Below are 27,950 nucleotides of genomic sequence, written 5' to 3'. Positions count from 1 at the left end.
GTGTGTGTGTGTGTGTGTGTGTGTGTGTGTGTGTGTGTGTGTGTGTGCCTCCAGCCACTCTCCTCTGTCCCCCTCAGCTGGGGTGGGGCGCCCTCCCCAGGAAGTCCTTTCACAAAGAGCCCGGCCGGCCCTTCCTTCCTGCCCCTCTTCCCACCCTCCACCCTCTGTACTCAGGGCCTTTCCAGCCTCCAGCTCAGCCCTGCTCAGCCCTAGCTCAAGGGCAGGAACCTAACCCAGTTCTCCTTCACCATTTTACACAAACCCCCTACCACCTTCACTTTCTGACCCACTTGGCTAAGGCCCTGCCTCTCCAGGGACCTTAGGGGGAAAAGTCTAAGCCCCTCATTTTACAAAACAGGAAAAGATGATGTGAAATGACTTGCCCAGCGTTACATAGCTAGTACATGTCTACACGTGGGATTTGAACTCAGGTGTTCTGGTTTAATCCAGTATTCTTCTCAATCATGCCCCATTGGAAGTTATGTGGATACTACCACCCCCAACCCACACCCACCCACCCACATACATACACACATACACACACACACACACACACACACACACACACACACACACACTCTACATTGAGATGATGGATGGTACAAAGAAAAAATGCTAGATTTGTGGTCAGAGGACATGGGTTCAAATCCTAGTCCTTCCTCTTAGTACTGTTAGTGGCAAGCCCCTGGCCATGTCACTTGTCTCTGGGCCTCAGTTTCCTCTTCTATAAAATGAGAAGGTTAAATTAGGTGACCTCTTGGGCCCCTTGGAGTCCTGAATCTGTACATATGCCAAAGACATCAGCATCCCCCAGGACTTTCCCAAACACTACATGTCCATTTTCTTAGGGGCTTACTGGAGACACCCTCTCACTCCCCACCTAATGACTCAAAGGGCAGTAATTCTACTCCAGGAAGGTGAGGCAGGGCGGCCTGTGACGGAGCAGGAAGGAAAGGGAACAGCAGAGCCTCGTAAGGCTCCTCATTCTGCCTCCGTGGAGGGCATGTTCCAGCGCTGTGTCGTGAAGGTCCTGATGCCCCTCATCCCACCCGGCCATCTCCAAAGCCCCTGAGGAGCTCAGGGAAAAGGAGACTCTCCAGAGGGGATGGTAGCTACCTACCTACCTGTGGGACATTTTGTATAACTTTAAGGTTTGCAAAGCTGTTTTCATACATGACTTTTTGAAGTAGGTAATATGACAGAGTGGATAAAGTGCAGTGCCTGGAGTCACAAAGACTCATCTTCATGAGTTCCAATCTGGCCTCAGACACTTACTAGCTGTGTGACCCTGGGCAAGTCACTTCACCCTGCATGCCTTAGTTTTCTCATCTGTAAAATGAGCTAGAGAAGGAAATGGCAAACACTCTAATATCTTTGCTGAGAAAACCCCAAATGGGGTCACAAAGAGTGGGGCATGCCTGAAACAACTCAACAACAACAAATATTGCCATCATCATTTTACAGATGAGGAAATGGTAGAGGTCAAATGACTGGGCCAGGGTCAGTCACCCTGCTGGTGAGTGTTGGTGCTGGCCTCACAATCTGGGTCTTCCAATACCAAGTTCAGTGTTCTTTCCACAGCCCAGAAATTATCCCCGACCTACCCTTCCAATCTGCCAACCTTCAACATAGTTGCTTGAAATCCTACCATCTACCCTCCTGCCCCTTGGTTTCAACATTGGACCCTGACTCCTTTCGGGGAGAATAATGACATCTCATCACAAATTTAGACCTGGAAGCATCTCAAAGACCATCTAGGGTCACCCCCTCATTTCAAAGGTGCCAAACAAGGTCATCCTTCTCAGTACCAGAACCAGGATTTAATGACCAGTCCTCCAGAAGGAATACATTCAGTTCTTGACCCACCCCCTCCTTCCCCCCACCTGGATATTTGTGAATTTATCAATATGCTAAGTCTCTATTATGTGCTGGGTACTGGGAAGCTGTTCCTGCCTTCAAGGAGGTTACATTCTCCTGAGGGACAGGGGATGGGGGGGGCAGCAGGATAAAATATGTGCACAGAGAAGAGGACAATTAAGACTTCCCCACTCCAGAGCGGTCCCAACGTGGAATGAGCTGGGTGGGGCAGGTTCCCCTTCCTTGGGGGTCTTCAAGCAGAGGCTGGATGGCCACCTGTCATAGAGAAGATTCCTTCGGCGTTTTATTGTACTCCGATGGACGCTGGGGTCTCTTCCAATGCTCAAAGTCTGTGATTCTGATTCTAAAGTAAATACAAGGTTTTTTGAGAAAAGAAAGTGCTAACAGTGTGGAGGAGGAGGCTCAGATAAGCTCCTTGGGGAGGGGGAGGGGAAGGGCAAAAGAGACAAGTCCTCACACCTTGTGGGGTGGCCCTACCTGGATTCCCTCAGTCAGCACCTGGTGACTTATGAAGGGGCTGAAAAGAAACTAGGGGAGTATTGAGCCCATCAAACGAAGGCTCCGGTTGTGTTCCCCTCCCCCTACTCCCTCTCCTTCCTCCAGGCTGCCAGCTGGGGCCAGTCTGTCCCCCATGGCTGGGTGGGATGATTAATTCAGGACCTAATTGGAACCATGTGGGTGGAGGGGTGGGGGGGTGGGGGGAGAGGAGAGGGGGAAAGGCTCCCAGGCCATTAAACCAGTCGTTCCCCTGATCTGAAACTCCCCACTCCATCCCCTCCTCCCCTCTCCTGTCTCACTATTTGTCTCTGCATCTCTCCCTCTGTCCTTTCTTTCTTCCTTCCTTCCTCCCCACCAGACTCAGCACCTCCCCTCCTAACAGCTACTTGCCCATCCCCCTCTCTGTCGTAGACTCTCGGAATGTCAGATTTGGAAGAAACTTTAGAAATCATTTAGGACGGAGTTTCTTAATATGAGGTCTGCAAACTCTGGGTGTGTGTTTTGATAACTGTATTTAAGTATAATTAGTTTAATCCCTTGTAACGTATTTTCATGTTATGCATTGAAGAACATGTATTGGAGAAAGGCTCTCTGTAGGCTTCACCAGACTGCCACAGGGCTCCACCACACCCCCGAGTTAGCCCAGCTCACTCCTTTTACAGCTGAGGAAACTGAGTCTGTGAAAGGGAGAGGGATTTGCCCACAGTCACCCAAGGAGTTAGTGGGAAAGCCAGTTCTGAAGCTCAGAGGGCTCGGTCCCACGTGGCCCATCTCTACGTGTCTCCTTCTGGACTCCCGACATCTTGCCTCTTTCTCTTCCCTCTCCGTGCCCACCCTTCCCTGGCTCTTCACGCGTCAAACAAGCAGGAAGAAACCCAAGTAGAGAAGCAGAAGCCGTCTGCTCACGATCCTCCTCTGCTCAACAGTCTTCACTGGCTCCCTAGCAGGCTTTCTCGTTGCCCGGCATTCAAGGCCTCCCAGTTTGCTACCACCCTGTTTCCAGTTTTATCTCATATAAAATCCAGCCAAACTGGACCGTTGATATCCCCCAAACATGACCCCATGTCTTTGCCTCAGCCCTTCCCCTTCTCCACCAGGCTTTACATGCCCACTCACATTTCACTGCCTTCCTGGGGCCTCCGTTGGTGGAGAAGGCCCTCCCTCCTCAGGGTCCTGAAGAGGCCTGAACTGGGCCTTTGTCTAATGCCCTCCCTGGTAGCATCAGAGAGCCAAGGTTAGAGCATTAGACGGGGGTTGGGGTGGGGGTTGGAATCATCTGTGTTGGAATCCCACCCCCCATAAACACATGCCACTTAAATTGATAGCATGACCGTGGTGGCACTGGACAGGAAAATGGGTTTAGAGTCAGACCTCGGAGGACCAGGGTTCAAATCCAGCCTCGGACACGAAACACTCACTAGCTGTGTGACCCAGGGCAAGTCACTTAATCTCTGTCTCAGTTTCCACATCTGTAAAATGAGAGAGTTGTACTCTACATAATCAGACCTTTGATTTTTTTTTGATGGAGGGAACTCCCAGTGACAAATTCACTATAAAATTGGCCTCTGGTCTGCAAATTATAGTCTTTTTTTTTTTGCAAATTATAGTCTTAGAGTTATCTGGGGACATTGACAGTCTAGGTGACTTATGCAAGATCACACAGCCAGTATGGAGCCAAGACTTGAATCCAGATCAGGCAAAACCAGCTCTTTCTACCATCCTGCTTCTCTTGGTACCTCCCAGCATACTACTAGACTAAATTCTATAAGGTTAATGACTGAAGTTAGCTAGGTATTTTTTCAATTTCAACGTCTAGTACAGGGCACATAGCGGATGCCTGATGAGCATTTGTTGAATTGAACTGAATTGAATTGAAAACAAGGAGTCCCATGTGATAGCCCACACACCTGTGATCCAGTCCCCTGTTACTGGGGAGGCTGATTGCTGGAGCTCAAGAGTTCTGAGCTAGAGTAGGCTAAGCCAATCCAGTGAATTCACTAAGTCTGGCACCAGTTTGAGGAGGCCTTGGGAGTACAGAGCCACCAAGCTACCCGAGGAGGAGTGAACTAGCCCAAGTCAAAAAGGAAACTGGTCAGCAGGGGATCAGGCCCCTGAGTGGTCACCACGCCTCCAGTCTAGGAGAGTGAAGGAGACCCAATCTCCCTAAAAAAAGGAAAAAAAAAAGATGGGATGGTGCTGGAACTCCATAAGAAAGAAACCAAACAATCCACAAGTCTTTATGAAACCCTAATTATATCCCAGGTACTAGATTTGGGATTCTTAATTGTCCATGGATAGTTTTCAGAGGGTCCATGAACTAAGACAGGAAAAATTACCTCTTTATTCCGATATGTCTTTGTAATCCTATGGATTTTATGCACTTAAAAACATTCTTGGGAAAAGGGATCCGTAGACTTCATCCAGCTGCCGGGGGGGCCATGACACAAAGAGGGTTCAGAACCTCTGGACTGGAAGAAAAGAGGGATGAATAGGGGCCAGCCAAGGACTCCCAAGTATTGATTTCTACCAAAGGGATGAGTTAGGAGTGATGGGTGGTGTAGAGGCACTTTCAGGGGAAAAGCCTTGATAAATGGAGCTGTCCAAAAGTGAAGTGAGCCTGCCCAGAGAGCCGGGGAGCTCCCCTTGACTGACCAACTTGGCAGGTATGGAGTGGAGGGCACTTTTTCAGGCATGGATAAGACTGGATGTCCACTGGTGGGGGGGGGGGTCCCTTCCAGCTCTTAATTTCTGTGATTCTCTGTGTTTCTGTGTGTCTGGAGAAGACAAATCCGCAGGTCTCATTCCCCCACAACTGAATCGCTCCCCTTCTGTCCTCTCCCCATTCTTTAATCTTCTCCCTCTCTTTCCTTCTCTTCCTTATCTTCCTTGAACCCCAGGGTGGGTGGGAGCCTCCTCACAGCCTGGTCTAGAAACAAAGAGCTCCTCGTTTACCTGCGGCTTCCCAGGGAAAGGTTTTGATTTTATAATGAAAAGCCAAGAGAGCCAGGGCTAGAGTCCAGGAAGGCCCTCTTCCTCCGTCCCACATTGTCTCCTGTCCCACCCCGTTCTGGCTCCGTCTCCTCGTCTCCTCGGCTGGAGTGCCTGTCTAGGGAGTTAGATCACGGCGTGTCAGAACTGGGAAGGACCTTCGGGGTCATGCAAGGAGAGCCAGCTGTAGTATCATACAAAGAATGCTAGGAACAAAAGTGGGATCCAAATTCTCCCCCACCCTTCCCTTCTCCCCACTCAAGCAGCTGCTAGTCTAGTTTGGGCCCTTATCACCTCTGGTCTGCAGGATTACAATCGCTTACTAACCAGTCTCTGCTTCAAGTCTCAGTCCCCTCCAAACCATGCTCATTCCACTGCCAAGGCTGGCCATTTTGCTCCCTTCTGCGGTAAACTCTTTCGGTCCCTCCCAGCAGATTCAGACGCCTGAAGGGCAGGGTCTGTGTCTCCCCATCAAATGAGGAGCCCCCTTTGTCTCCTCACCGTCTCTCACCCTCCCCACCCCCAACATCCCATCTGTTGGAGGGTCCTCTTGTTTCTACTTTTGCAATATCTCTTGCACCTGCCTCATTCTCTCCTAGCTGCCACACTGGTCTGTGCCCTCATCACCTCGTACCTGGTTTATTGCAATCGCTGCCGGCGGGTCTGCCTGTCTCAAGTCTCTCCCCACTCCCATCCATCCTCTACTCAGGTGCCAAAGCGACCTTCCTAAAATGCACATCTGACCAGGTCATTCCCCCACTCAACAAATTCCAGTGGCTGCCAATCACCTCCAGGATCACATAGGAAATTTTCAGTTTGACTTTTAAAGCTCATCATGACCTGGCCCTTTCCAGGCTTTCCAGTTTGCTTACATCTTCCTTCCCTCCATATTTAGCTCTGGACTCCTTTTCAATAGCCATCTCCAATTCCTAGAAGCCTCTTCCTCCTCATCTCTGCCTCCTGGCTTCCCTGAAGCATCTGCAAGAAGCCTTTCCTGTCCTCTTCAATGCTATCGCCTCCCCTCAGAGACAGATCACCTCCCATTTACATTGTATATATCTTGTATGTACGGCGTTGTTTGCATATTGTCTCCTCTTGAGCCCAGTGAGGAAAGGTGTGCTTTTCACCTTTTTTTGTATCTCCACTTCTTAGTATGGTGGCTGGCATACAGTAAGCATTTAATAAATGCTTGTTTATTTCTTTACTGTGGGCAAGAACTTCGTCTCCTCCATCCTGAACATGTCTCTTCTCTCTGTCTCCAATGCCCATGTAGATGAACCTGGGACAAGATGTGATTGACATTTTCTCTCTTGTTCCAGGTACAAATGGGGAGCAGTCACCTTTGCTCACCCCTCCAAGCTCTCCGAAGATGCAGGACAGCTGTAGCATTGCTCCACTCACCCCTTCTCAGTCCCCGGTAAGTGCCCCTGGATGGTTGAGAGTGGGAGGAGAGAAATGGTTCAGGCTCAGGTAATCCCATAGGAAGGGGTCCTCTCAGCTCAAAGCCCACCTTGTGTCAGAGGCTACTGCTGGTCAGCCCATCCTTCACCGACAGTCTTCCCCAAGATTACTTTCCATTTTGCTGAATGTGTCTCGTACATACAATTTTTTTTCAAGATGCCTTCCCTATTAGAATTCGATCTCCTTGAGGGCAGGAACTATTTTTGCCTTTGTCTATATGTCTAGTACTTAGCACATAATAAGTGCTTAGTAAATGCTTGTTGATTGACCAACTATATTATATTTGTGTGTGTGTGTGTGTCTCTGTCTGTCTGGGGGGGGTTGGGAGGAGGCACTCAGGATTTTCAGGAATGAGAGGTCAGGCCACCTGGAAGAGAGCCCAGATCCAGGGGCCTGAAAGCTCTACCACAGAGCCAGAGACGGGGATGAAACTGAGAAAGGAAGATGAGATGTGAGACTTAGTTTAGAATTCCCACTGTCGTTCCCTCTAACCTTAAAGTAGAGCCTGTCTGGATGGAGAAGCCAGTGAAATACTCCAAGATGTGATACCCTACCAGGGGGTATCTGACCTTAGGTCTGATGGGGAGATGTAGCCCCCTGCCATCAGAGAGATAATGGATGGATGGATGGATGGATGGATGGATGTATGGATGGATGGATGGATGAATGGATGGGTGGGTGGGAGGGTGGGTGGATGGATGGGTCTGTGGGTGGGTAGACGAACCTCTGGATTGGTTCATTGAAGAAGAAGATGAGAAAGGAAGAGAGTTAGGATATGGGAAGTAGAAATTTTCTTTGTACTTGCCCCATTCTAACTAATTTTGTCCTTCCAGAGGAGTGAGGCCAGAGCCCCTCGGCCTGCTCCATTCTCCGTGGTGGTGGCCATCGACTTTGGCACAACCTCTAGTGGCTATGCCTTCAGTTTCACCAATGACCCTGAATCCATTCACATGATGAGGTGAGGGGCCCCCAGGGCCAGGGGTGAGGGTGGGATGACTCAGATGTCATTGAGAGAGAAGGTGATACTTGTGTAGCCTGGATGGATCATAGGTGTGGGGGCCTAGAATCAATCATAAACTCTTAAGGTGGCAAGGGAAAAGAGAGGTGGGGGGATGAGGGGAGAAGCAGACTTATCCCCAGCCCAGACATTAGGGCCAAGAGCCCCAGCTGGGAAGAGGCTGAGAGGAGCCAAAGCACAGGCCAGTTTCCTCATCCTAGGGCACTGAGGAAAGCAACTGTAAGGAACTTGGTCCTGAGGAGAAGCCCAGCCCAAGAAAACCAGCCCTAGAATATAGTTCAAGATCTGGTGCTGCTCTAGAGCAGGGGGCAGGGGGCAGGGGGAGGGGAGGGGGAAAGGGAGAAAAAAGGTTACATGATAACTTTATCATATATTTAAAAGGAATAACAAGTTGTACATAATAGATTTGCAGTTTCATATATGATCTTTTTTTCTATTTTACTATGTTATGGAAATGCTTGTTTTATTTCTTAAGTTCAAAATAAAATAAAATTTAAAAAAAAAGAAAAATAGCCCTAATAAGTAATAGATGATAATATCAGATAAATATTTTCACATCTATCTCCATTGGTGGAACAATAGGGAAAGTAATGGCTTTGGAATCAGAGGACCCAAGTATCAGTCCTACCTCTGAAGGTCACTTCCTTGACCTCCCTGAGCCTCAGTTTCCTCATCTGTCAGGTTAGACTAGATGGGCTCTGACTCTGTGCTCTGATAATAGGAACAGCTGGGTGAGGTGGGGGAGGGAGGCGGGGGAGGGACTTTCGGACCATGCAGAAGAGTCAAAGGGGAGCTGGGGGGGTGAGGCCAGTGACCCTGAGCTTGAGGGCCCCAGCGTCATTGGCTGAATAGCCCAAGTTTCTAAGCTGTCTAGACTAGGCTTGCTCTGCACAACCTTCTCTCAGTCTGTACCTCCAGATGCAAAGGGGAGATTTGGTAACCTTGAACTTTCGAGTTTGTGTCTTCTCCTCTTCCATTCCCTGGCCCCCACACAAACCCCACTCAACTACTCAGGACCCCAAAGCCCACACACACCCCCACCTCCCCTTCCTCCCTCACTCCCATTATTCCTAACCTCACCCCACCCCCCAGCCCTCACTCACATACGCACTGACCCCAAGCTGGGGTCACTTCCCCGTCCCATTTCCTTCCTCTCCCCTGCTGTCTCAGATCCAGATGTTGGCCCGGCGATCTCTCATTGTCTGTCCCTTTGGCTCCTCCCACCTCACAGCTGGAGGGAGCTGTTTCTGCCTGGTGATTCCCCCCCCCCTTTCCCAGCCTCAATCCCTTCTGCCCCACACAGTACAATGAATCAAGCACTCCCTAAGTGCCTACCATGTGCCCAGGCACTGTGGGCAAGACAATGACATGGTGAATGGGTCAGAAAGACCAGGGTCCAAATCCCACCTTGGACAGTTACTACCTGCCTGACCCAGAGCAAGTCACTTAATATCTCCATGCCTCAATTTTCCTCATCTTTAAAATGAGAGTGCCCTTTACAGTCCCTGCGATCCTAGGACACTGGCATGCTGCATAGGGAAAAACCACAGATAATATAATTCCCATTCTACAGAGGAGGAAACTGAGACTGTGCTGTTCAGTCCACTATCTACATAGGCAACTAGATGTTCAAGTGGTTTGAGCGCTGCTATTGGACTCTGAAAGAACTGAGTTTGAATCCTGTCTCCAACAGTTACCAGGTGTAAGACCCTAAGAAAGTTGTTTAATTTCACTCAGCCTCAGTTTTCTCATCTGTAAACTGGGAATAATTATAGCCCCTATCTCCCAGCATTATTTTGAGGATCTAATAAGATAATGTGTAGAAAATGCTTGGTCAACCTTACAGCACTATAAAAATGCTGGCTGTTAATACATATTTTGGAAAGAATCTGCTGTTAATTTCTGAGACTCCTAGTGAGGAAATGCCCTCTTCGGCAAAGCTCCCCTGCAATTTAGACTCTTAGGGAGTCGCCTGGGGCATTGAGAAGTCAAGCGCCTAGGGTCACGTAGCCAGGATGGATCATTAAATCTTGGCCTATATTTCAGCCTAAGATCCAGTAGTTCTGTTTGTAAAAGATGTAGTATGAGAGAGAAGGGAAGAGACAGAGGGACAAGGAGAGAAATAGAATCAGAGAAAAACACAGGTGGATGGGTAGGTCAATCAATAAGTATATGGGAAGAGAGAAAGAAGAGGTGAGGGAGGGGAAAGGGGAGAGATAGGAAGAATAAGAAAGAAACAGATGAATGGATAGATAGGTAGATAAATCAGTAGGGAAGTGGAGAGAGTGAGAGAGACAGATGCGTGGATGGATGGGTGGATGGATAGGCAGACTGATCAATACATATTATGGGAAGACAGACAGAGAGAGAGACTATATTAAGCACTATATTAAGTGGCTATGGGCCAGCCACTGTGCTAAGTGCCTGGGATACAAATACTAGCAAACAAGTTCGTCCTTGCCCTCAGGGTGTTTGCATCCTAATGTACTATATAGGGGAGCTAGAAGAAGAGGAGGAAGATGGGGACACGACAGCAAGGGAAGTAAGTCGGGGGACTCTGGAGAGAGTCAAGGCCTGAGTGAGGTGAAGAAAGATGGGCCTACCCTGGGAGGGAATTCCCAATCAGGAGAGCAGGGCTTCAGGGGTCTCTGGGGTGGCAAGGCAGCAATCAAGGAGCAGGCTGAGTCCAGAGGAGAGAGTGAAAGAACGAGGAATGAAAGGTCAGTGTGGACCGGTGCAGTGAGGGCAGGCTTCCTTGAGAAGGCACGACTTACTTGAGAGGAGCGTCACTTTGCTGTCACTTGGACTGGAGAGCTTTGGGAAGCCAGAGGGGAAGAGGGGGGAGCGGCCTGAGCTGAGGACAACACGAGCTCCACCTATTTGTGAGTCTAACACAGTGCCTTGCGCATAGCAGGTCCTTAATAAGTGTTTGGTGGATGGAATGGAATTTGTGTCATAGTGGAGACTGGTCTGGATGGTGAGAGTAGAGGGGAAGCCACATGTGGCCTTCTTGGTCCTTGGGTGTGGCCCTTTGACTGAGTCCGAGCCTTACAGCATACATCCTTTTATTAAGGGGATTTGTTCTGTGGAGTTTGGATTCAGTCAAAGGGCCGCGCCTGAGGTCGCAGGTTCCCCACCCCTGATCCTAGACAGTGCCCTAACAGAGGCCAAGACCAGGAGTCAGGTCAGACTGGCTGGTGGGGTGAATAGCAGACATGAGGCTGAGGCCCAAGTAACAGTCTAGAATCCAGCTCTCTCCCCTAGCCCATACTCCCCATATCCCCCAGGGACACCGAGAGCTGTTAGCTCAAGTCTGACACACATCCTCCTATTCATGTCTTCTAGATGCCTCTTCTCCAAGACCCTCAAAATATAAGGAAGGTCTACACACACACACACACACACACACACACACACACACACACACACCGATTATGTAGGATGCCTTAGAAGCCACAATGGTACACTGGAAATGGTCCTAGACTTTGGAGTCTAGAAAGGGTCCTAGGCTTACAAAGGATCCTAGCCCCAAAGGATCCTAGCGGTTGTAGGACCATGGGCAGATCTCAGAACCCTTCTAAGCAAGTCCTGAACACAGGTCTTCCTGACTCCAAATTCATCCCTCCAGCTGTGCCCAAGGCACTGTCCTGATGTCAAGAAAAGCTTCTAAAGAAAGAACCAGATGGGTCGTGTTGTGGACACGTTTTATTTGAGATGTGCCAGGGAGGCGAGTGGCCAGGCCCGAAAGAGAGACAGAAGTAGGGATGGTCGAAGGCATGGGTCACAGCATCGTAGATCTGTGGAAGGAGCCTCATGAAGAGAAACAATGTCTGAAAATGAGACTGGGAGAGAGAGCCTGCAAGAAATGGTGAAACATGGACAGAAAGAGGAATACCCAGAGTGTGGGTGCACAGGGCTTAGGTCCAGGGCACTGACATTCAAGGGGGCCTCGCTTCCGGCCAGCAGGGCTTGATTCCTTCCTCAAAGGTGAACAACCTCAGGACTCTGTCTGGAGGCCAGCCCCCACTTTTCCAACTCCTGTGGGTGCAAATGATGGATTCGTTGACGACAGGCCACTCCCTTTCTCAGAATGACTCCACCCAATTTCTGCTGATCTCTCTGTCAGCACCCTGACCCATCTTCCACCCCAGCTCCCTCAGTTGAATCTGACCCATGTATATTCATCCTAGTTAGGCCAGAGAAACAGAAAAAACACAGTTAACACAGGAGAGAGGGAGAGGCAGAGATGGGGATAGGCCTGGAGAGAAAGGCAAGGAGAGGCCAACAGAAACACAGAAGCCGAGGCTAGGACAGGTGGTTTCAGAGCCAGAGCTGGCCAAGCCTGACCGGACTTCATCCCACCCCAGGAAGTGGGAGGGCGGGGACCCAGGTGTGGCCCACCAGAAGACGCCCACCAGCCTGCTGCTGACCCCGGAGGGCGTCTTTCATAGCTTTGGCTACACAGCCAGAGACTACTACCACGACTTGGACCCCGACGAGGCTCGAGACTGGCTGTACTTTGAGAAGTTCAAGATGAAGATCCACAGCACCAGTGTGAGCTGGGAGGAGCGAGCGGGAGGGGGGGTAAAGTAGCAGGGGAGGGGCTGAGCCTGAGGGGAAGGCCGAGGAGCAAGGGGGGGGGGAGTGAGGAGAGGGACCAGAGAAAAGCCTGGGCGGTGGTCCTGCCCGCCTCCTCTCCTTCCTGACATTGCTTCATTGCCCCCCTCCCAGGACCTCACCATGAAGACGGAGCTAGAGGCTGTGAATGGAAAGAAGATGCCAGCCCTGGAGGTGTTTGCCCACGCTCTGCGGTTCTTTAAGAAACACGCTGTGCAGGTGACCCTTCCCCGCCAGCTCTGGGACCTTGGGGAGTGCAGGGAAGGAGGCCCGTCTGGTCCTCGGGAGCAAGCTCTTCTCCCCCTTCTCCTGTCTGCATTCCTCACCCCCGACCAAGACCAAGACCAGTGCGTCCTCCGACGCCTTAACACAGATCCCTCCGGTGGACAGGCCTCCAGAGGTCATCTTGTCCACTCCCCTGTCTCCAGACATCAGCCCAGACAGAGGATGTATGGGGAGGAGGGACTGCCTCCAAGGGGCTTTGGAAGCAAGGCATAATTGAGAGTCCACAGACACGGGTGGGAGTCCTGGCTCCTGACCTTGGGAGCACTCCCTTTAGTTCTGACCCTGTGTCTTCTTCAGTAAGAGAATTCATTGGATTCCCCAGCTCCCATTTTTAGGAGCAGTGTCTTCCACTTACTACCTGTGTGACCCTGGACAAGTCACTTAACCTCAGTCCTCACATCTGTAAAGTGGAAATAATAATAGCATCTATCTCACAGGTTTGATGGGAGGCTCAAACAAGATGATATAATTAGTGCTTTTAAGGTTTGCAAAGCACTTTACATGTGCTATCTCATGTGCTATCAACCCTGGGAGATAGGTGCCGTTATCATGCCCATTTTACAGATGAGGAAACTGAGGCAAGGAGAAGATCAGTGACTTGCCCAGGGTGACTCACACAGCTAGGAAGATTGGAACCCAGGTCCCCTGAGTCCAGGGCTCTTCATTTGCACCAGAATGGGCAGTTCTACACACATACGTAAACTGAAGGTATACACAGGTAAAAGCATGTATACACACACACAAATGGTCAACCCCGTCCAGAACATGCTTAGGACCCTCCAGGACGTCACGAGCTACAGAAATATGACCTCATGTTGCCAGTCTCTCAACCAAGCACAGAAGGTCCTTCCTGTGGTCTGACTGTAGTGTCCACCGCTGCAGGCAGGGCTGCAGAGGCCCTCCCTCTCACAGGGAATGTGAGCTTGGTTCTTCAGGTCTAAGATGGCCATGGGGTGAGAGGTAGAGCCAGAGACATCAAAGGCATGCTAGATGAGGAATCCCATGGCCTGAATCCTAGCTCTGCCTCGTATTACCAGTATATCCTTAACAAATCCCTTCTCCCCCTCTGTCCCTATCTGTAAAATGAAGGGGTTAAGCTACATGACCTCTACTCCATGGGCTATGATTGTGATTTCCTTCCTTTCCCTCCTTCCCCCAAACCCGGCCGGCTGAAATCCAGGAGCTCAGGGAACAGTGCCCATCGCTGCCGGAAAGGAATGCCATCCGCTGGGTACTCACCGTTCCTGCCATCTGGAAGCAGCCAGCCAAGCAGTTCATGAGGGAAGCTGCCTACCTGGTGAGTGAGGGGGGAGTGGAGAGCAGTTCTTAGACAGAGGTCCCAAGAGGGCCTGCCCTATCTGGAGACAAAGCAAAATCGGGAAGACCTGAGTTCTAATCCTTCCTCAGACATTTACCAGCTGAGTAACCAGCTGGATCAGTCACTTAACCTCTGCCTGCCTCAGTTGCCAATTTGTAAATTGGGGATGATAATAACAGCTACCTCCTTGGATTGTTGTGAAGATACCATGAGGTAATATTTGTGAGTCATTTTGCAAATGCGAGCTATTAGAGGCAGCAACCAATACAACATGGGAGGGAGGGCAGGAACCATCCCCCTCTCCCCTACTGCCCATCAGAGTGTCTAAAATTCCCTATGAGACTGCAGTAGTATGGAAAGAGCTCTGGATTTGAAGACAGGACCTAAGTTCGAATGTTAGCTCTTTTCTCTTGCTTGTCTGTGCCGGGCTAAATCATAGTCCTCAGTTTCCTCATCAGTAAAATGAAGGAATTGGGCTGGGTGATCTCTAGGATTCCAGATGGGTCTCCTGGGCTTTTCAGTCTGTAAGTAGAGGGAGAAATCACACTCTAAATTTTTATTAACAGTAAGACTTTGGGCAAGTCACTCCTTCTGGCCTGTACAATAAGAGGACCATATGGCACAGGAGAAAGACAGCTGGGTTGGGAATGAGAGGACCTGGGTTTGAATCCCAGCTCTCCTATGCAACCTTGGACAATCACTTCCTGGGGCAAATGAGGCATTTGGACCGGATGGCCTCTAGCTCAGCCTCTGAAGTAGCTGAACTAGACGCCCAGCCTGTCCCCCTCAGCCGATCTAGCATCCTGTCATTCTGGAATTCTAACCCGCTAAGTCCTTGGCAAGGATGGCGATAGGCAGCAAAGATGGTCATGGCCGGCAAAGACCAAGGTCTGGAGGAAAGAGGCATTTGGAGGTGCAGAGGGTGTGACCTTGGAGGGAAGGCAAAGGGCAAGGTACAGGTCTCCAGAAACAAACTTCCACCATTTCCCAGTTTTGCCTTCCCCAAACGGTTAAGGGAGCTCCTCTCTCTCTGTATTTCCCTTCCTATCTTGAGTTTGATGTAAGAAGCTTGCTAGGAGGCAGCTAGATGGCACAGCGGATCAAGCTCCGGCCTTGGAGTTAGGAGGACCTGAGTTCAAATTTGGCCTCAGACACTCGACACCTAACTAGCTGTGTGACCCTGAGCAAGTCACTTAACCCCAATTGCCTTACCAGAAAAAAAAAGAAGCTTGCTGTGGATATGATCAATACTTTCATAGGAGACACCTAATGAGGCTAGAGAAGGTCCAGAGAAAAGCAATAAAAATGGAGGTGCTAGACCAAAACACCGTTTGCACACAGTTAGCACTTAATAAATGCTTACCGAATGAAAACATGAATGAATGGATGGATGCATAGATAGATGGATGAATTAGATTGTAAACTACTTGAGAGCAGAGACTATTTCTTGCCTCTTTTTATATCGCCAATGCTTAACATAGTGCCCGGCATATAGTAAGTGCTTAATAAATGTTTATTGATTGACTGAATGAATGACCAGGACTTAGGGCTGGAAAAGATCTTAGAGAGTCTAGTCTAGAAACTCTAAAACCTTCAACTGAAGACAAGAAGAAAAATTATTTTCCCAGGGTAGGTCAGGCACTTAAGTTAGTCGAGATTAGAACCCAGACTCCGGGACCAGAACAGTGTTAACATTGTACCATTTTGATTGGGAGGGTGCAGGCTGAGGAGCCAAATCAAAATCTCTAGCCTCCTGAGGGAGGGCGGTCATTCATAGTCAACAGGCATTTATTATGCACCTACTATGTGCCAGGCACCAGACTGAGCGCTGGGGATACAAGAAAGGCAGACAACGGGCCCTTCCCTTCAGGAGCTCACAATCTGGTCTGGGAGACAGCGTGCAAACAACTCCAAACATATAAAATGGACAGAGAATAGAGGAAGGGTAATCTCAGAGAGGGGGCACGTCTAGGCAGGGAGAGGCAGAAAAAGACAGAGAGACAGCTGTTGGCTTTGTTGCTCACACCCCACACTCTAGGATGAGGGGATCCTGGGGGGTAGCCCGTGGGAGGCCAAACCTCAGGCCATCCCCCTTTCATCGGAGTGGAATAACCATAGGGACCCAACGGTTAGACCCAGGCTAGAGAGAAAAGCAAGGTCGGGAAGGGTTTGGAGAAATCCCTAGAGGATGGCTCCTTCAGTCTGTCATCCAGAGGCCCACAGCTTTACAGCATTTACTTACATGCATTTATTAAGCACCTACTGGATACCAAGCACTATATAAATATAAAGACAGTCCTTGCCCTCACGAAATTACATCATAGGGGTGGGAGAAGAGACTACTGAGATAAACACAAAATACACGCGGAGCAGTAAATAAAGCAGTTTTAAGGGGGAGGAGAGTGGTGAGCCACCGAGGAGGAGCCAGGCAGGCTTCCTGGTGCTTAAGCTGAGGTTTGGAAGGAGCTAGGGATTACCAAAAGGAGGAGGTGAGGAAGGAAAGCGTTCTAGGCCAGGGAAACCGCCCTTACAAGAGCGCAGAGGTGAGAGATGGAATGTCTGGCTCAAGACACAAGAGGCCTGCGGCCAGCCTTGTGAGGCTGGTATTGCTGTGACTGCCCCCCAGGGCATCTCCTGTCAGGAGCAGGGCCCAGATCTGATTGTGCCATAATGGAAAAACGCTGGGAGCCAGAAAGGGTTAAGGCTTCTGCAGAGAAGAGGCTCAGCCCCAGGGCCTCCGGCTCAGTACTCCCCCAGAGCCTCTGCCTCGGGCCCATCCAAGGGATGAGAACATTGCCTGTAGCCAGGCCAGAACAAACACCCCCCTCCTCCCAGCCCCCGGCACTCGCAGACTCAGCCCCTTGGTGGCTTTTCCTCCCACATTGTTCCTAGGAAGCCTCAGCTCGCAAAGGGCCAGGACCGCAAGAGGAAAGTCTTTGCTGAAGATCTAATCAGAGTGAGCCACCCTCCACCCGCATACTCTTCGCAGCCCAAACGGCATTCAGGGGATCCCTCAGCGTGGAACTTTCCCAGAAACATTAGAAGTTGTGAATTCCAAAGAAAGTCAGAGATCCTCCCGCTGAAAGGACCGGGAGAGGCCTTTGCAGCCATCCCCCTGCCTCTGCACATGACCCTTGCCCCTGGAAGGCCCCAATTTGTTGGCAGAGATAGGCTTCCTGCCTTCAGGGACTTTTCGTTGGGATGGAAGAGGCAGTCTGTGCTATCAGACTCCCTGTTCTGAGGAGACACAGCCTTTGCCCTGATTGGGGTGGCAGCCTCTGAATTAAACAGACAGAGAGATAGACAGATGATACAATGATAGATATGACAGATGACAGATTATAGACAAACAGACATGACAGATAGGTGTTAGAGCAAGGATTTGTCGAGTGCTGAGGCATAGTGCTAAGGGGATACAAAACAGAAGCAAAGAAGACAGTGCCTCCCCTCTAAAAGCTCACATTCTAATGGGGAAAGATTGGAAAGCTGGGGGCTAGGGGGTAGGGGACAGTATGATGGTAGAGAGTGGAGCACCTTATCAGGAAGTGATTTGGAGGTCTGATCAAAGAGAAGGCAAAAGCTTTCCCCTCAGAGCTAAGAGATCCAGGGATGGAGAACCAAGTCACTGGTGGGAAGGAGGAGGAAGGGATTTGCATAGTCATCCAGGGGGACAGCGGCTGGTCAATGAGGGTGATACCCCTGCCCTCAGGAAGCCCTCCATATGACAGCAAAGACGTGGCCTTTACCCTGATGGAGAAGACAAGACATCTCAGGACCAACGTCAGCTTGGAGAGACCCCAGCCCCAACCCAAAAACATTCCAACTCTGGCTCTTAATTAGCTGTGTGATCATGCTCCGTCTGATGCAAGACTCCTGCCGTGGGCGTCAGGAGACAGAGGTTGGAATCATAGCTCTCCAAACTGTCAGTATGACCTTGGCCAATCTTTTTACCTCTCCAGGGCCCAGCTTCCTCTGTAAAATGAAGAGTTGGCCTCGGTCATTTTTCAGTCATGTCTAACTCTTATGAGCCCATTTGGGGTTTTCTTGGCAAAGATATTGGTTTGCCATTTCCTTCTCCAGCTCATTTTTTAGATAAGGAAACTGAGGCAAAAAGGGTTAAGTGACTTGCCCAGGGTCACACAGCTAGTAAGTGTCTGAGGCTGGATTTGAACCCAGGAGATTGGACTACAGTGTCTCAAGGGTCCCTTTCCAGCTCTGACATTCTAAGATTCTTTCTCCTCTCTGGGTTATCAAACATCTGCAGAGCAGGGTAGTGTGGGAACAGGTCCCAGGAGAGGCAGTATGGGAAGGCAGGTGCTAGGCAGAGGGCGTGTGTGCCCACTGGAAAAGGGGACCAATACTTCCTTTCCTACTCCAGGGGGGAGAACATCTGGGTATGGAGTATTGTCAGTTGGTTGGCTGAACTGTAATTTTGTTTTGTATTTTTTTCTTCTTTGTTACAAGGGATGATCTCTGTCTAGGGGAGGGGGCAAGGATAGATTCTAACATAAAGGTAATATATGAACGAAAGATATCAATGAGACGGGGCTTAAATACCAGCCCTGCCCTGGGGGCAGGGATGAGGAGGCTCTGTGTTTCATCGTTGGGCTCAGAGAGCAAACGAGATAATATATGAAGCATTCTGCCAACCTTAAAGTGTGCTATAACTACTAGGTATTAAATAGCTATGACTCCTGGTTCATTATTAACAGTGTCTTTAAGCATAACGCAGCTTCCCTGACCTCAGCTATCTCTGTTTTCACCTGGTACATGATTGCCGCCGCTGGCTTTTATAGATTAAGTCGGGCCTAACAGATTTCAATGCTTTCTTCCAGGCGGGCTTGGTGTCCCCCGAGAATCCCGAGCAGCTCCTCATAGCCCTAGAGCCCGAAGCCGCTTCCATCTACTGTCGAAAGCTCCGTCTCCACCAGCTCATTGACCTGAGCTGCCGGCCGGTGTCCAATGGCTTCCTGGGCGAGCGGCGCTCCATCGACTCCAGCTTCCGCCAAGGTAGGGACGGGGCCAACAAAGGGCAAAAACAAAGGTTCTGACACTGGGGATCCGTCCACAATTTCCCCAATGACTTCGATCAAAAGCACTGGTTTTCAAGTTGGCCAGGGCAAGGAGGGCCGGCTAACGTGAAAGGTGATAGAGTCAGGGTCCAAGAAGACATCGGAGGGCCAGAACATTGGGACCAACCAATACGGTGAAATTTAATAGAAGTAAATGTAAAGCCCAACCCTAAGCTCCAAGAACCAATTACACAACTATAGAATGGGGAGACGTGATCAAAGGATCGCTTTGCTGCTTGCTACCTGGGTGAGTAGGGCATCTTTCAACCTTTCTGTGTTTCAGATTTCTTATCTGGAACACGAGGGAATTGGAGTAGATGATCTGCAACGTCCTCAAAGCTCTAATCTAAGACAGACAGACAGACAGACAGATAGACAGATAGGTAGGTAGACAGATAGAGGAAAATCCGTAAAAGGGATTGGGAAGGAGGAGCAAAGTAAATTCACGAGGCAAAGTAGAAAAGTCCGTAGAGTCAGGAACAAAACCTTGAGAGAAGTGGGGATGAATGACCCAGGCATTTCCCTAAGTGCCAGAACTCACCAATGTGAGAAGGGGACCACTGTAGTGGAGGGGCCATACCTGGCTCACACCTTGTCATACCTGGTTCAATTCAAGGAACTCGGGGCGTTTAGCCTAGAAAAGAGAGGATTTGAGGGATGGGGAGGGGGCTGTGATAGCAATCTTGAAGTATTTGAAGAGCTCCCACGTGGAAGGGGGATTTGACTTCAAGTCACTTAACCACTGTGTGCCTCGGTTTCCTCATTTGTAAAATGAGGTGGTTGGACTGGATAGTTTCTAAGGCCCATTTCCAACACTGAGGTTCCGTGATTCTGGGAAATCACAATCCCTGACCCGGTCTGATGCTGGAGGCAGAGGTGAGCCAGACATACCCAGACTAGCATCAGTGGAGATAATATAAAATTGGTCACAATTACAGAACCTGGAGCATAGTAGGGGCAGACATTAGTTATGAGAGGATTTCAGGACAAAGCTGGGCCATCCTTCCTTGAATCTTCCCTTCATTACCGTCATTCTAGTTTTGATAGTTTTGGGCCTAATTGCTCAAGGCCTAGAATGCCAGGATCAAGATGGTAAGAAGTTTGCAAGCGGTCCTCTGAACAACAGGATACTCTGCGGTCGATAAGACTCCAAAACCCTTGGAGGTTTTGGCTCAAGGGTGAGGTGTGCAAAGGGAGTCACTTGGATTGGAGTGGGGAGAACCCAGAGCTGGGGGCTCATATCACAAATCCTCTAGAGAGAAGGGCACCAAGCCCTCATCCCCCGGACTGGAATGGCGAGTGGCCGGGGAAATGGAGAGGGGGAAAAGGGGATTTCACCTGGAGAAGTCTGAATACAGAATTTGGTGACAAATACAACCAAGGACAAGAGATGCTTTCGAGGGTGAAGCCTGGCACCCTGAAGGGAGGGAGGCTTAATTAGCTAGGCTTGGCAATTGGCATTTCTAGAGCATCATGGTGAAATCCAAGTGCAGCAGCGCAAGGGGCCTTATGGGTCAGCTGGTCTAACCCCCTTATTTGGCAGAAACTGAAGCCCAGTTTCCACAGAAATGCAAGGTGAGTTGCCCAGAGTCACACAGGTAGTGACAGAATCAGGATTTGAGCCCACATTCTCTGACTCCAAATCAAAATATGTGTGATCCCCTAGCTCTTTATAAAAGAGCAGCTAGGTGGTACAGTGAATAAGAGTGCTGGGCCTGGAGTCAGAGACTCATCTTCCTGAATTCTGACACTTACTAGCTGTATGACCCTGGGCAAGTCACTTCACCCTGTTTGCCTCAGTTTCCTCATCTGTCAAATGAGCTGGAGAAGGAAATGGCAAATATCCAGTATCTCTGCCAAGAAAACCCCAAATGGGATCACAAAGAGTCTGAAATGACTTAACCATGACAGTTCTTTATAAACACTCTCCTGCCCCTCACAAAAATTCTGTGAGGTAGGTAACAAGGTTGTTATTATCCCCATTTAACAGAGGAGGAAACTGAGATTTAATGAGTGATACTGGGCAAGCCATATGACCTCTCTGAGCCTCAGTTTCCTCATCGGTCAAATGGGGATGACATCTATAGTACCTGCCTCAGAGGGCTGTCATAAGGAGCCAGTGAGATAGTCAATACAGAGGGCTCTGTAACCTTTAAAGCACTATATCCATATTAGCTATTATTATTACTGTTATTAGAGCAGTCAGTGGGCCCACAGCCAGTGAGCGGCAGGGCTGGGAAGCCGGGCCTTGACTCCCAAGGCTAGTGCTCTTTCCCCTAGCAGAGGATGCAGGGCCACTGGGGTTAATGTCATGGGAAACTCAGGTGGGGAAGGGGGACAGAAGAACCTCTCCCTGTTGACCCTTTTCCTGGACAGAAGGAAAGCAGCCCAGTGCTCCGGCCTCCGGGAGCTGAACTGAGCTGACTGAGAGAAGGGGAGCGGGAGGGTCTGCACTCATCTGGACTCCACCGATAGCAGGAGCACCTGTTTGGATTCTGGGTGTGGGGCCCAGATCTCCCCAGGGAGGAGAGGGCAGGGACCATTTCCGGAGGTATCCAGAGCTGAGCAAAGCCACACCACCAGAGATTCTAATCCGGGACCGAGCCTTCCATTGGCTCTGCCCAGCCGTGTTTTGTTTTGTTTTTTAACACTTTCCATGATGTCCAGCTCATGCGGGCACAGCACATCTGGGGAGGGAGGCATGATGGGGGCAAAGGTCTGCCCCTTAACAAGCTGGAAGACCCCGTGGACCTCGGCTCCCTTTCTATAAAATCAGAAGTCAGGAGTGAATCTCCAAAGTCCTGACCCTAACCCTCAATGCGGTCTAAGCCAAGGGATGCTGAACAGGGAGAGAAACAGAATCACAGACTTGGAGCTGGAAGGGAGTTTGGGGGCCATCAGATCCAAGCCCCTTATCTTACTGTGGGTTGTGACCTTGGGGGGCTGCAGGAATGGACACCCCAAAGAGTAGACTGGGTAGGGAGGAGATATGGTGGCAGTGGGGAAAATCTTAACCAGATTTTGGGGGGTGAGTGGAGAAGCAGTATATAGTGAAGGGATTTTGAAACCAGGCTGTCAAAGTCCCATCTACACAAAGGTGAAATAAAAAGCAACGTGATTTGAAGGACATTAGGAAGGGCCCCTGACCCTCGGAATATCTTCCTATAGATCGGCGACCATGGGCAAGTCACTGAATCTCTCTGGGCCTCAGTTTCCTCGTCTGTGAAATGATGTTGGCCTAAATGACTCTGAGGTCACATCGAGCTCTAGGTCAACAAGCCACATGTCACCAGAGTCCAAAATTCCACCATTTGTGCTTCATTCCTTTAACTTAAGCCTTGGTCTCGTCAGCCTCTTTTTTGAAATCCCAATTCCCCCAGGAGGAGGAAAACAATCGCTCCCTAAGCTGTACGTACAGACAAGGACGCTAGAAGATTTTGCTGAAATGAGTGACCCGGTCCAGCAAGGATGGGATTTGGGAGTGGGACGAAGCCCTTAGATTCCCCCTCTCACTTTGCCCTCTCTTCGTCCCAGCCAGGGAACAGCTCCGAAGATCACGCCACAGCCGTACCTTCCTGGTGGAGTCAGGTGTTGGAGAGCTGTGGGCAGAGATGCAGGCAGGTAGGAGGGGGCCAGCTGGGGAAGGGTCTGGGAGCGGGGAGACGGGCCACAGAGCTGAGGGAGGGCTGGGAGGTCTCAGTGGTGAAGGATGAGGGCTGGTCTGCTCTGGGCAGATGTGTGTGGAAGCAGGAGGGGGATACCAAGGATGGAGGGCATTTCTGTTCAGTATCAGCTACTCTACCGCCCATACACACACAGGGCCAGAGCACCGGGCACCATGGGGCTCAGGCCTCACCTCACACCCTGCACTTAGAAAGCTGCCAGCCTAGGCCTCTCAAAAACACAGCAAACACACACTGGAATGAGGGCACAGGCTACTGGTTATAATAGACACTGGCTTTTTAGTTTGGTACAGTTCTGCAAACATTTATCCAAAACATTGACTAGGTGAGGAAAATATATCAGTAAGTTCACCCTCATATGTATCCTCTCCATGGGAGCCTTTGCCCTCACACCTCCATCTCTCCTCCGTTACATCCCCCCTAAGGAAACTTCCATCCCTATCTTCCCTATCCCTCACTGAACAACCGCCCACCCCCAGCTCACTGGGGATCACCTGCCCTAAGGACCAGAAACACTAAGAAAAGAGTTACTAGAGCCATTCACCTGCATCCACTCTGTGGAAGGGAGAGGCAGGATTCACTCGGAATTCACATCCTGGGGGATCTCAGGGTTCACAGGCTCAACCACTAGAATCACCAAGGAGATGGGACGGAAGAACCCAGAGGCTTAGGATCCCATGACCTAGGTGGGAAGGGAGGAGGTGACTCCACCTTTCCACAGGTCAGAAGGATTGGAACTTGGACCCAGGCAGGGCAGCGGGGAACAGAGGATGAGGAGAAGGAGGCAGGAGAGACATTTATATTGTGGAACCCTATTGTAGGATGGGAGTGGGGGTCCTAGAAGAGAGAGGAAGTGAAGAAACCAGGGGAGCCTTTAGGGGAACAGAGCTATAGAGATCAGCATCTCAGAGGGATCCCCATTGATGGGTTGGGCAACGGAAGTGGGGATGAGAAACTGAGAACCAGACATTGTCTCTAACTGTATGGGTCTCTGTGTACGTGTGGGTGGGTGGAGTTGGTAGTGGTGCTGTGTCTGTGTGTACCTCTGTCGTTCTGAAAACAGGAAATCACCATGTAAATGATTATTTTTAATCTCCCAGCTCTGCCAGTCTCCCTAATTCTGTTCCTCTTAACTCCATCATTCTAGGCTCTAAGGCATAGGTTCCCAAAGTGGGCAATACTGCCCTCTGGGGAATGCTGGAATGATGGGGGTGGGGGGGCAATAGTAGCCTGGGGTGCAATTGCAGGGCATTGAATAAAAATAAGGAGGAGGTGGAAGCCTAAGAAAAGAAAAGAAGATAGGAAAATTTTGAAAAACCATTTAAACCATTCGTACGTGTTTCATCTGTTGTATAACAGAGTTAAAGTTGTAGTGATTACATTATTTTCCAAATAAACACACAAAATGCAAGTTATAACCAATCAGAGGTCAAATCTGCTGATCAGTTTTAACTAGCAAATGTTGGCAGGCAGGCATGAAGTGCATTGTTGGGAAGTCCAGAACTCATCCGCAGGAATACGTGTAATGACTAGTTTGCAACATGATACTATACAGTTACATGAGGCAATATTGTGTCTTCAAATTTTTAATGCAGGAAAAGAACCACAAATGTATAATAAATTATTAAATTTAAGATACATCTTTTTTTAATTTAATTTTTTTTGAAATGACACAAATTTCGAAAACCGTCAAAGGGCTAAACAAAGTAGATTTCCAGGGGGGTACTGAGAAATTTTTTAAAGAGGGCAGTAAGTCGTATAAGTTTGGGAACCTTTCTTCTAAGACTCCCTCCCAGCTCTGATATTCTGTGTTCTAAAGTTCCTCTTAGCTCCATCATTCTGGGTTCTACGGTTCCTCCCAGCACTGATGTTCTGTGTTCTAAGGTTCCCCTGAGCTCCATCATTCCAGGCTCTAAGGTCCCTCCCAGGTGTGACCTAGAGTTGATTGTTTTGATTTGGTTTGGTTTGCTGGGGAGAAACATTGGGGGTGAGCAGAGAAGCAGCATGGTGCCTGTGTTTGTGTGTGAATACACGTCTCCGTTGGTAGCTGTGTCTGCGCGCTGTATGTCTGTGCCGGCTTGCATGTGGGTCTCCAGGCATGCCTGTACACAGGTGCGTGTTTGGGGGTGCCTGTGCACATGTGTGCTCACATCCATCCTGTTCTGACACATCGTTCCTGCAGGTGACCGCTACATCGTGGCAGATTGTGGGGGCGGTACTGTGGACCTGACCGTGCACCAAATAGAGCAGCCCTTGGGGACCCTCAAGGAACTCTACAAAGCTTCAGGTTAGCTCCATGGGAACCCCCATCCTCACTCATCCACTGTCTCCCTGGCATTGCCCAGTACTTTGGTCACACTGCCCTCTCGTGGCCAAACTCTGTACTGCAACCACATCCTCACCAGATAGACCAGATCTTCCTACCCCACCCAAATCCCCTACACTCACTGCCCGCCTCTGTGATTCCCCTATTCCTGAGCATCTCTTCACCCAGTAAGACCAGGCGCTCCTTCAGGACTGAAGCTATGTACGTCTCTTCCAGCAGATCAATCGAGGTCAACCAGCTAGCATTTATTAAGCACCTACTGTGTCCCAAGCATTGTGCTGGCAACACAAAGACAAAAATGAATCATTCCCTGCCCTCAAGGAGCTGACACTATATCGAGGGTGGGGACTATTAAGTTGTGTATTTAAATTGTTCATTATATATTTATATATGCTAGCATACTGCCTCCCTAAATGGTGTTGTATTTGTATGTGCACATACATATGCATGCATATGTGCAATGGAAAGGCAGCAATGAGGAATGAGGCCGCTAGGTGGCGCCATAGTGCACCAAGCACTGGGCTAGGAATCAGGGAGGCTCATCCTCCTGAGTCTGACACTTACCGGCTGTGTGACCCTGGTTAAGTCATTTCACCCTGTTTGACTTAGTTTCTTCATCTGTAAAATGAGCTGGAGAAGGAAATGGCAAACCGCTCCGGGATCTTTGCCAAGAAAAGTCAGACATGACTGAGCAACAGCAAAAGGAGGAATCTTCTACCAATGAAATCACGGATCCAGTCCCCTATCCCTGTGCACACATGTATGCATATGTACATGCGTATGCACATACCACACCATTTAGGGAGGCAGTACACTAGCATTTGGGGGATCAGGAAGAGTTGCATGGAGAAGGTGGTGTCCGAGCTCAGTTCTGAAGAAAATCAAGAAGCCTGTAAGGTAGCGAGAAGGGCATCATAGGCATAAGAGATGGCCAGCATAAAGGCAGTAGGGAGCCAGTGCAGATTATTGAGTAGAGGCCTGGCGTGATCACACCTGTGCTCAAGGAAGGATTTGTGGGGAGAGGCTTGAGGCAGGGGCTGTGCCTCCTTCTCGGGCCAGAGGCTCCAGGACCCAGTGCATCAGTCTCCCTTTCCCTGGGGCCCTCGGAATCGAGCAGATGAGAACAGCCCCGCTCAATCTTCCCTCCTCAGGGGGCCCCTATGGGGCAGTTGGGGTGGACCTGGCTTTTGAGCAGCTGCTGGGCAGGATCTTCAGCGATGACTTCATCACCACCTTCAAAACCAAGCGCCCAGCGGCCTGGGTGGACCTGACCATTGCCTTCGAGGCCCGCAAGCGAACAGCCGGGCCGCACCGCGCCAGCCCCCTCAACATCTCCCTGCCCTTCTCCTTCATCGACTTCTACCGCAAGCAGCGGGGTCACAACGTGGAGACGGCCTTGCGCAAGAGCAGGTGGGGCCGGGGGCCCAGGAGGCCATTACTTCCCCACCCTGGGCACAGCTGAAGGCAGGGGACAGGGGAAGAGCTGGAGATGTGCTCAGAAATCTTGGGGAAGAGGCAGAGAGAGAAGAGGGAAGGAGAAGGAGGACGAGCCGTTTGGACACTGGATTTAATCAGGAACTGGGTTCCAATCCCAGCTCTACCACCCATGACCTGGGGTAAATCACAGAACCTCTGGGGCCTCAGTTTATCATTCTGTAAAACGAGGTTGGGCAAGCTGGCCTCTAAGCTCCCAGTCAGGTTAGACCGCTACTTCTGTGATCCTAAATGACAGGCAGGCAGGGGGTTGGCCTCAGAATTGGGTGGAGGTGACGGAGGAAGGCTATGGGGGCGCCCTTCTGGGAGCTGATCCTCTCCCCATACTCACTCCCCTAAGTCAGCTGCTGCGGCGGCAGAGGAAACAATGGCTCAGTGCCATCTGCCTTGTGTCCCAAGGTCAGGGTCCAGGAGGGCTGGGTACGACAAAGCCCCCTCTGCCTCCTGAAATGGTGTCCCCCTCACTCTGGCATCATCCTTCCCCTGCAGCGTGAACTTTGTGAAGTGGTCCTCCCAGGGGATGCTGAGGATGTCCTGCGAAGCCATGAATGAGCTGTTCCAGCCCACCGTCAGCCAGATCATCAAGCACATAGGTGAGAGGGGCACGGGGGCCTCAGAATCTTGAACCAGAAGGGGGATTGGCTCTTTTGGTTTTTCTGGCCTCAAAAGGAAATTGTGGTACGGTGAAATAGTACTGGCTTAGGAATGCAGGAAACCTGGGTGCCACAGCTGGGTGACCCTGGACAAGTCACCTTCCTACTATCTGGGATGGTTTTCAGATTAGTAAAATGGACAAGGCTGGACTAGATGGGCATAACTAAGGCGACGGTCCCTTCGGGATGTTCTGAGATGCTTTCTAGTCTGTGCACTAAGGCCCTTCCAATGTTAACATCCTATGTTCTAGGGACCCTGCCGGATCTGGCCTTGTGTAGACTAAGGGTCTTTCCTGATCGTACATTCTATGACTTAAGTCAGTTCTCAGCTAGCATTTATTAAGCACCTACTGTGTGCCAAGCACTGGGATGCAAAGAAAGGCAAAAACAATCCGTGCTTTCAAGGAGCTCACAATCTAAAGGCCAGCATGGACACTCGGTCCTAAGGGGCCTCTCGGCTTTCATATGCTATGTTCTAATATTCTTTCTAGCTTTGAGCTGTTATATTTTAAAATACCTTCCTGATAGTACATTCTAAAGCCTGACATTCTTTTTCCTAAGAGCCCTCTCAGCTCTGACATCCCCTGTTCTAAGGCCCCTCCCAGCTCTGATATCCCCTGTTCTAAGGCCCCTCCCAGCTCTGACATCCCCTGTTCTAA

The 27,950-nt window shown here is 50.1% G+C and overlaps 1 protein-coding gene across 1 annotated transcript in view; it reads left to right on the top strand.

Annotated features, from left to right (window-relative positions):
* Positions 1-27,950, top strand: part of HSPA12B (heat shock protein family A (Hsp70) member 12B) — a 38,734-nt gene that overhangs the window by 7,174 nt on the left and 3,610 nt on the right. Inside the window, exons 3-12 of the mRNA XM_027846098.1 lie at positions 6,684-6,781; positions 7,659-7,783; positions 12,211-12,397; positions 12,575-12,679; positions 13,926-14,042; positions 18,899-19,073; positions 22,670-22,756; positions 25,001-25,105; positions 26,296-26,554; positions 27,128-27,231. Coding sequence (XP_027701899.1) covers positions 6,684-6,781; positions 7,659-7,783; positions 12,211-12,397; positions 12,575-12,679; positions 13,926-14,042; positions 18,899-19,073; positions 22,670-22,756; positions 25,001-25,105; positions 26,296-26,554; positions 27,128-27,231 — 1,362 coding nt within the window. The remainder of the gene's footprint in view (positions 1-6,683; positions 6,782-7,658; positions 7,784-12,210; positions 12,398-12,574; positions 12,680-13,925; positions 14,043-18,898; positions 19,074-22,669; positions 22,757-25,000; positions 25,106-26,295; positions 26,555-27,127; positions 27,232-27,950) is intronic.

This window comes from Vombatus ursinus, unplaced genomic scaffold, assembly GCF_900497805.2.
Source record: "Vombatus ursinus unplaced genomic scaffold, bare-nosed wombat genome assembly UNPS02015066.1, whole genome shotgun sequence".
In the NCBI taxonomy this organism is placed as follows: Eukaryota; Metazoa; Chordata; class Mammalia; order Diprotodontia; family Vombatidae; genus Vombatus; species Vombatus ursinus.
The sequence above is the reverse complement of the archived record's forward strand: the minus strand, read 5'-3'. Positions and strand labels throughout refer to the sequence as shown.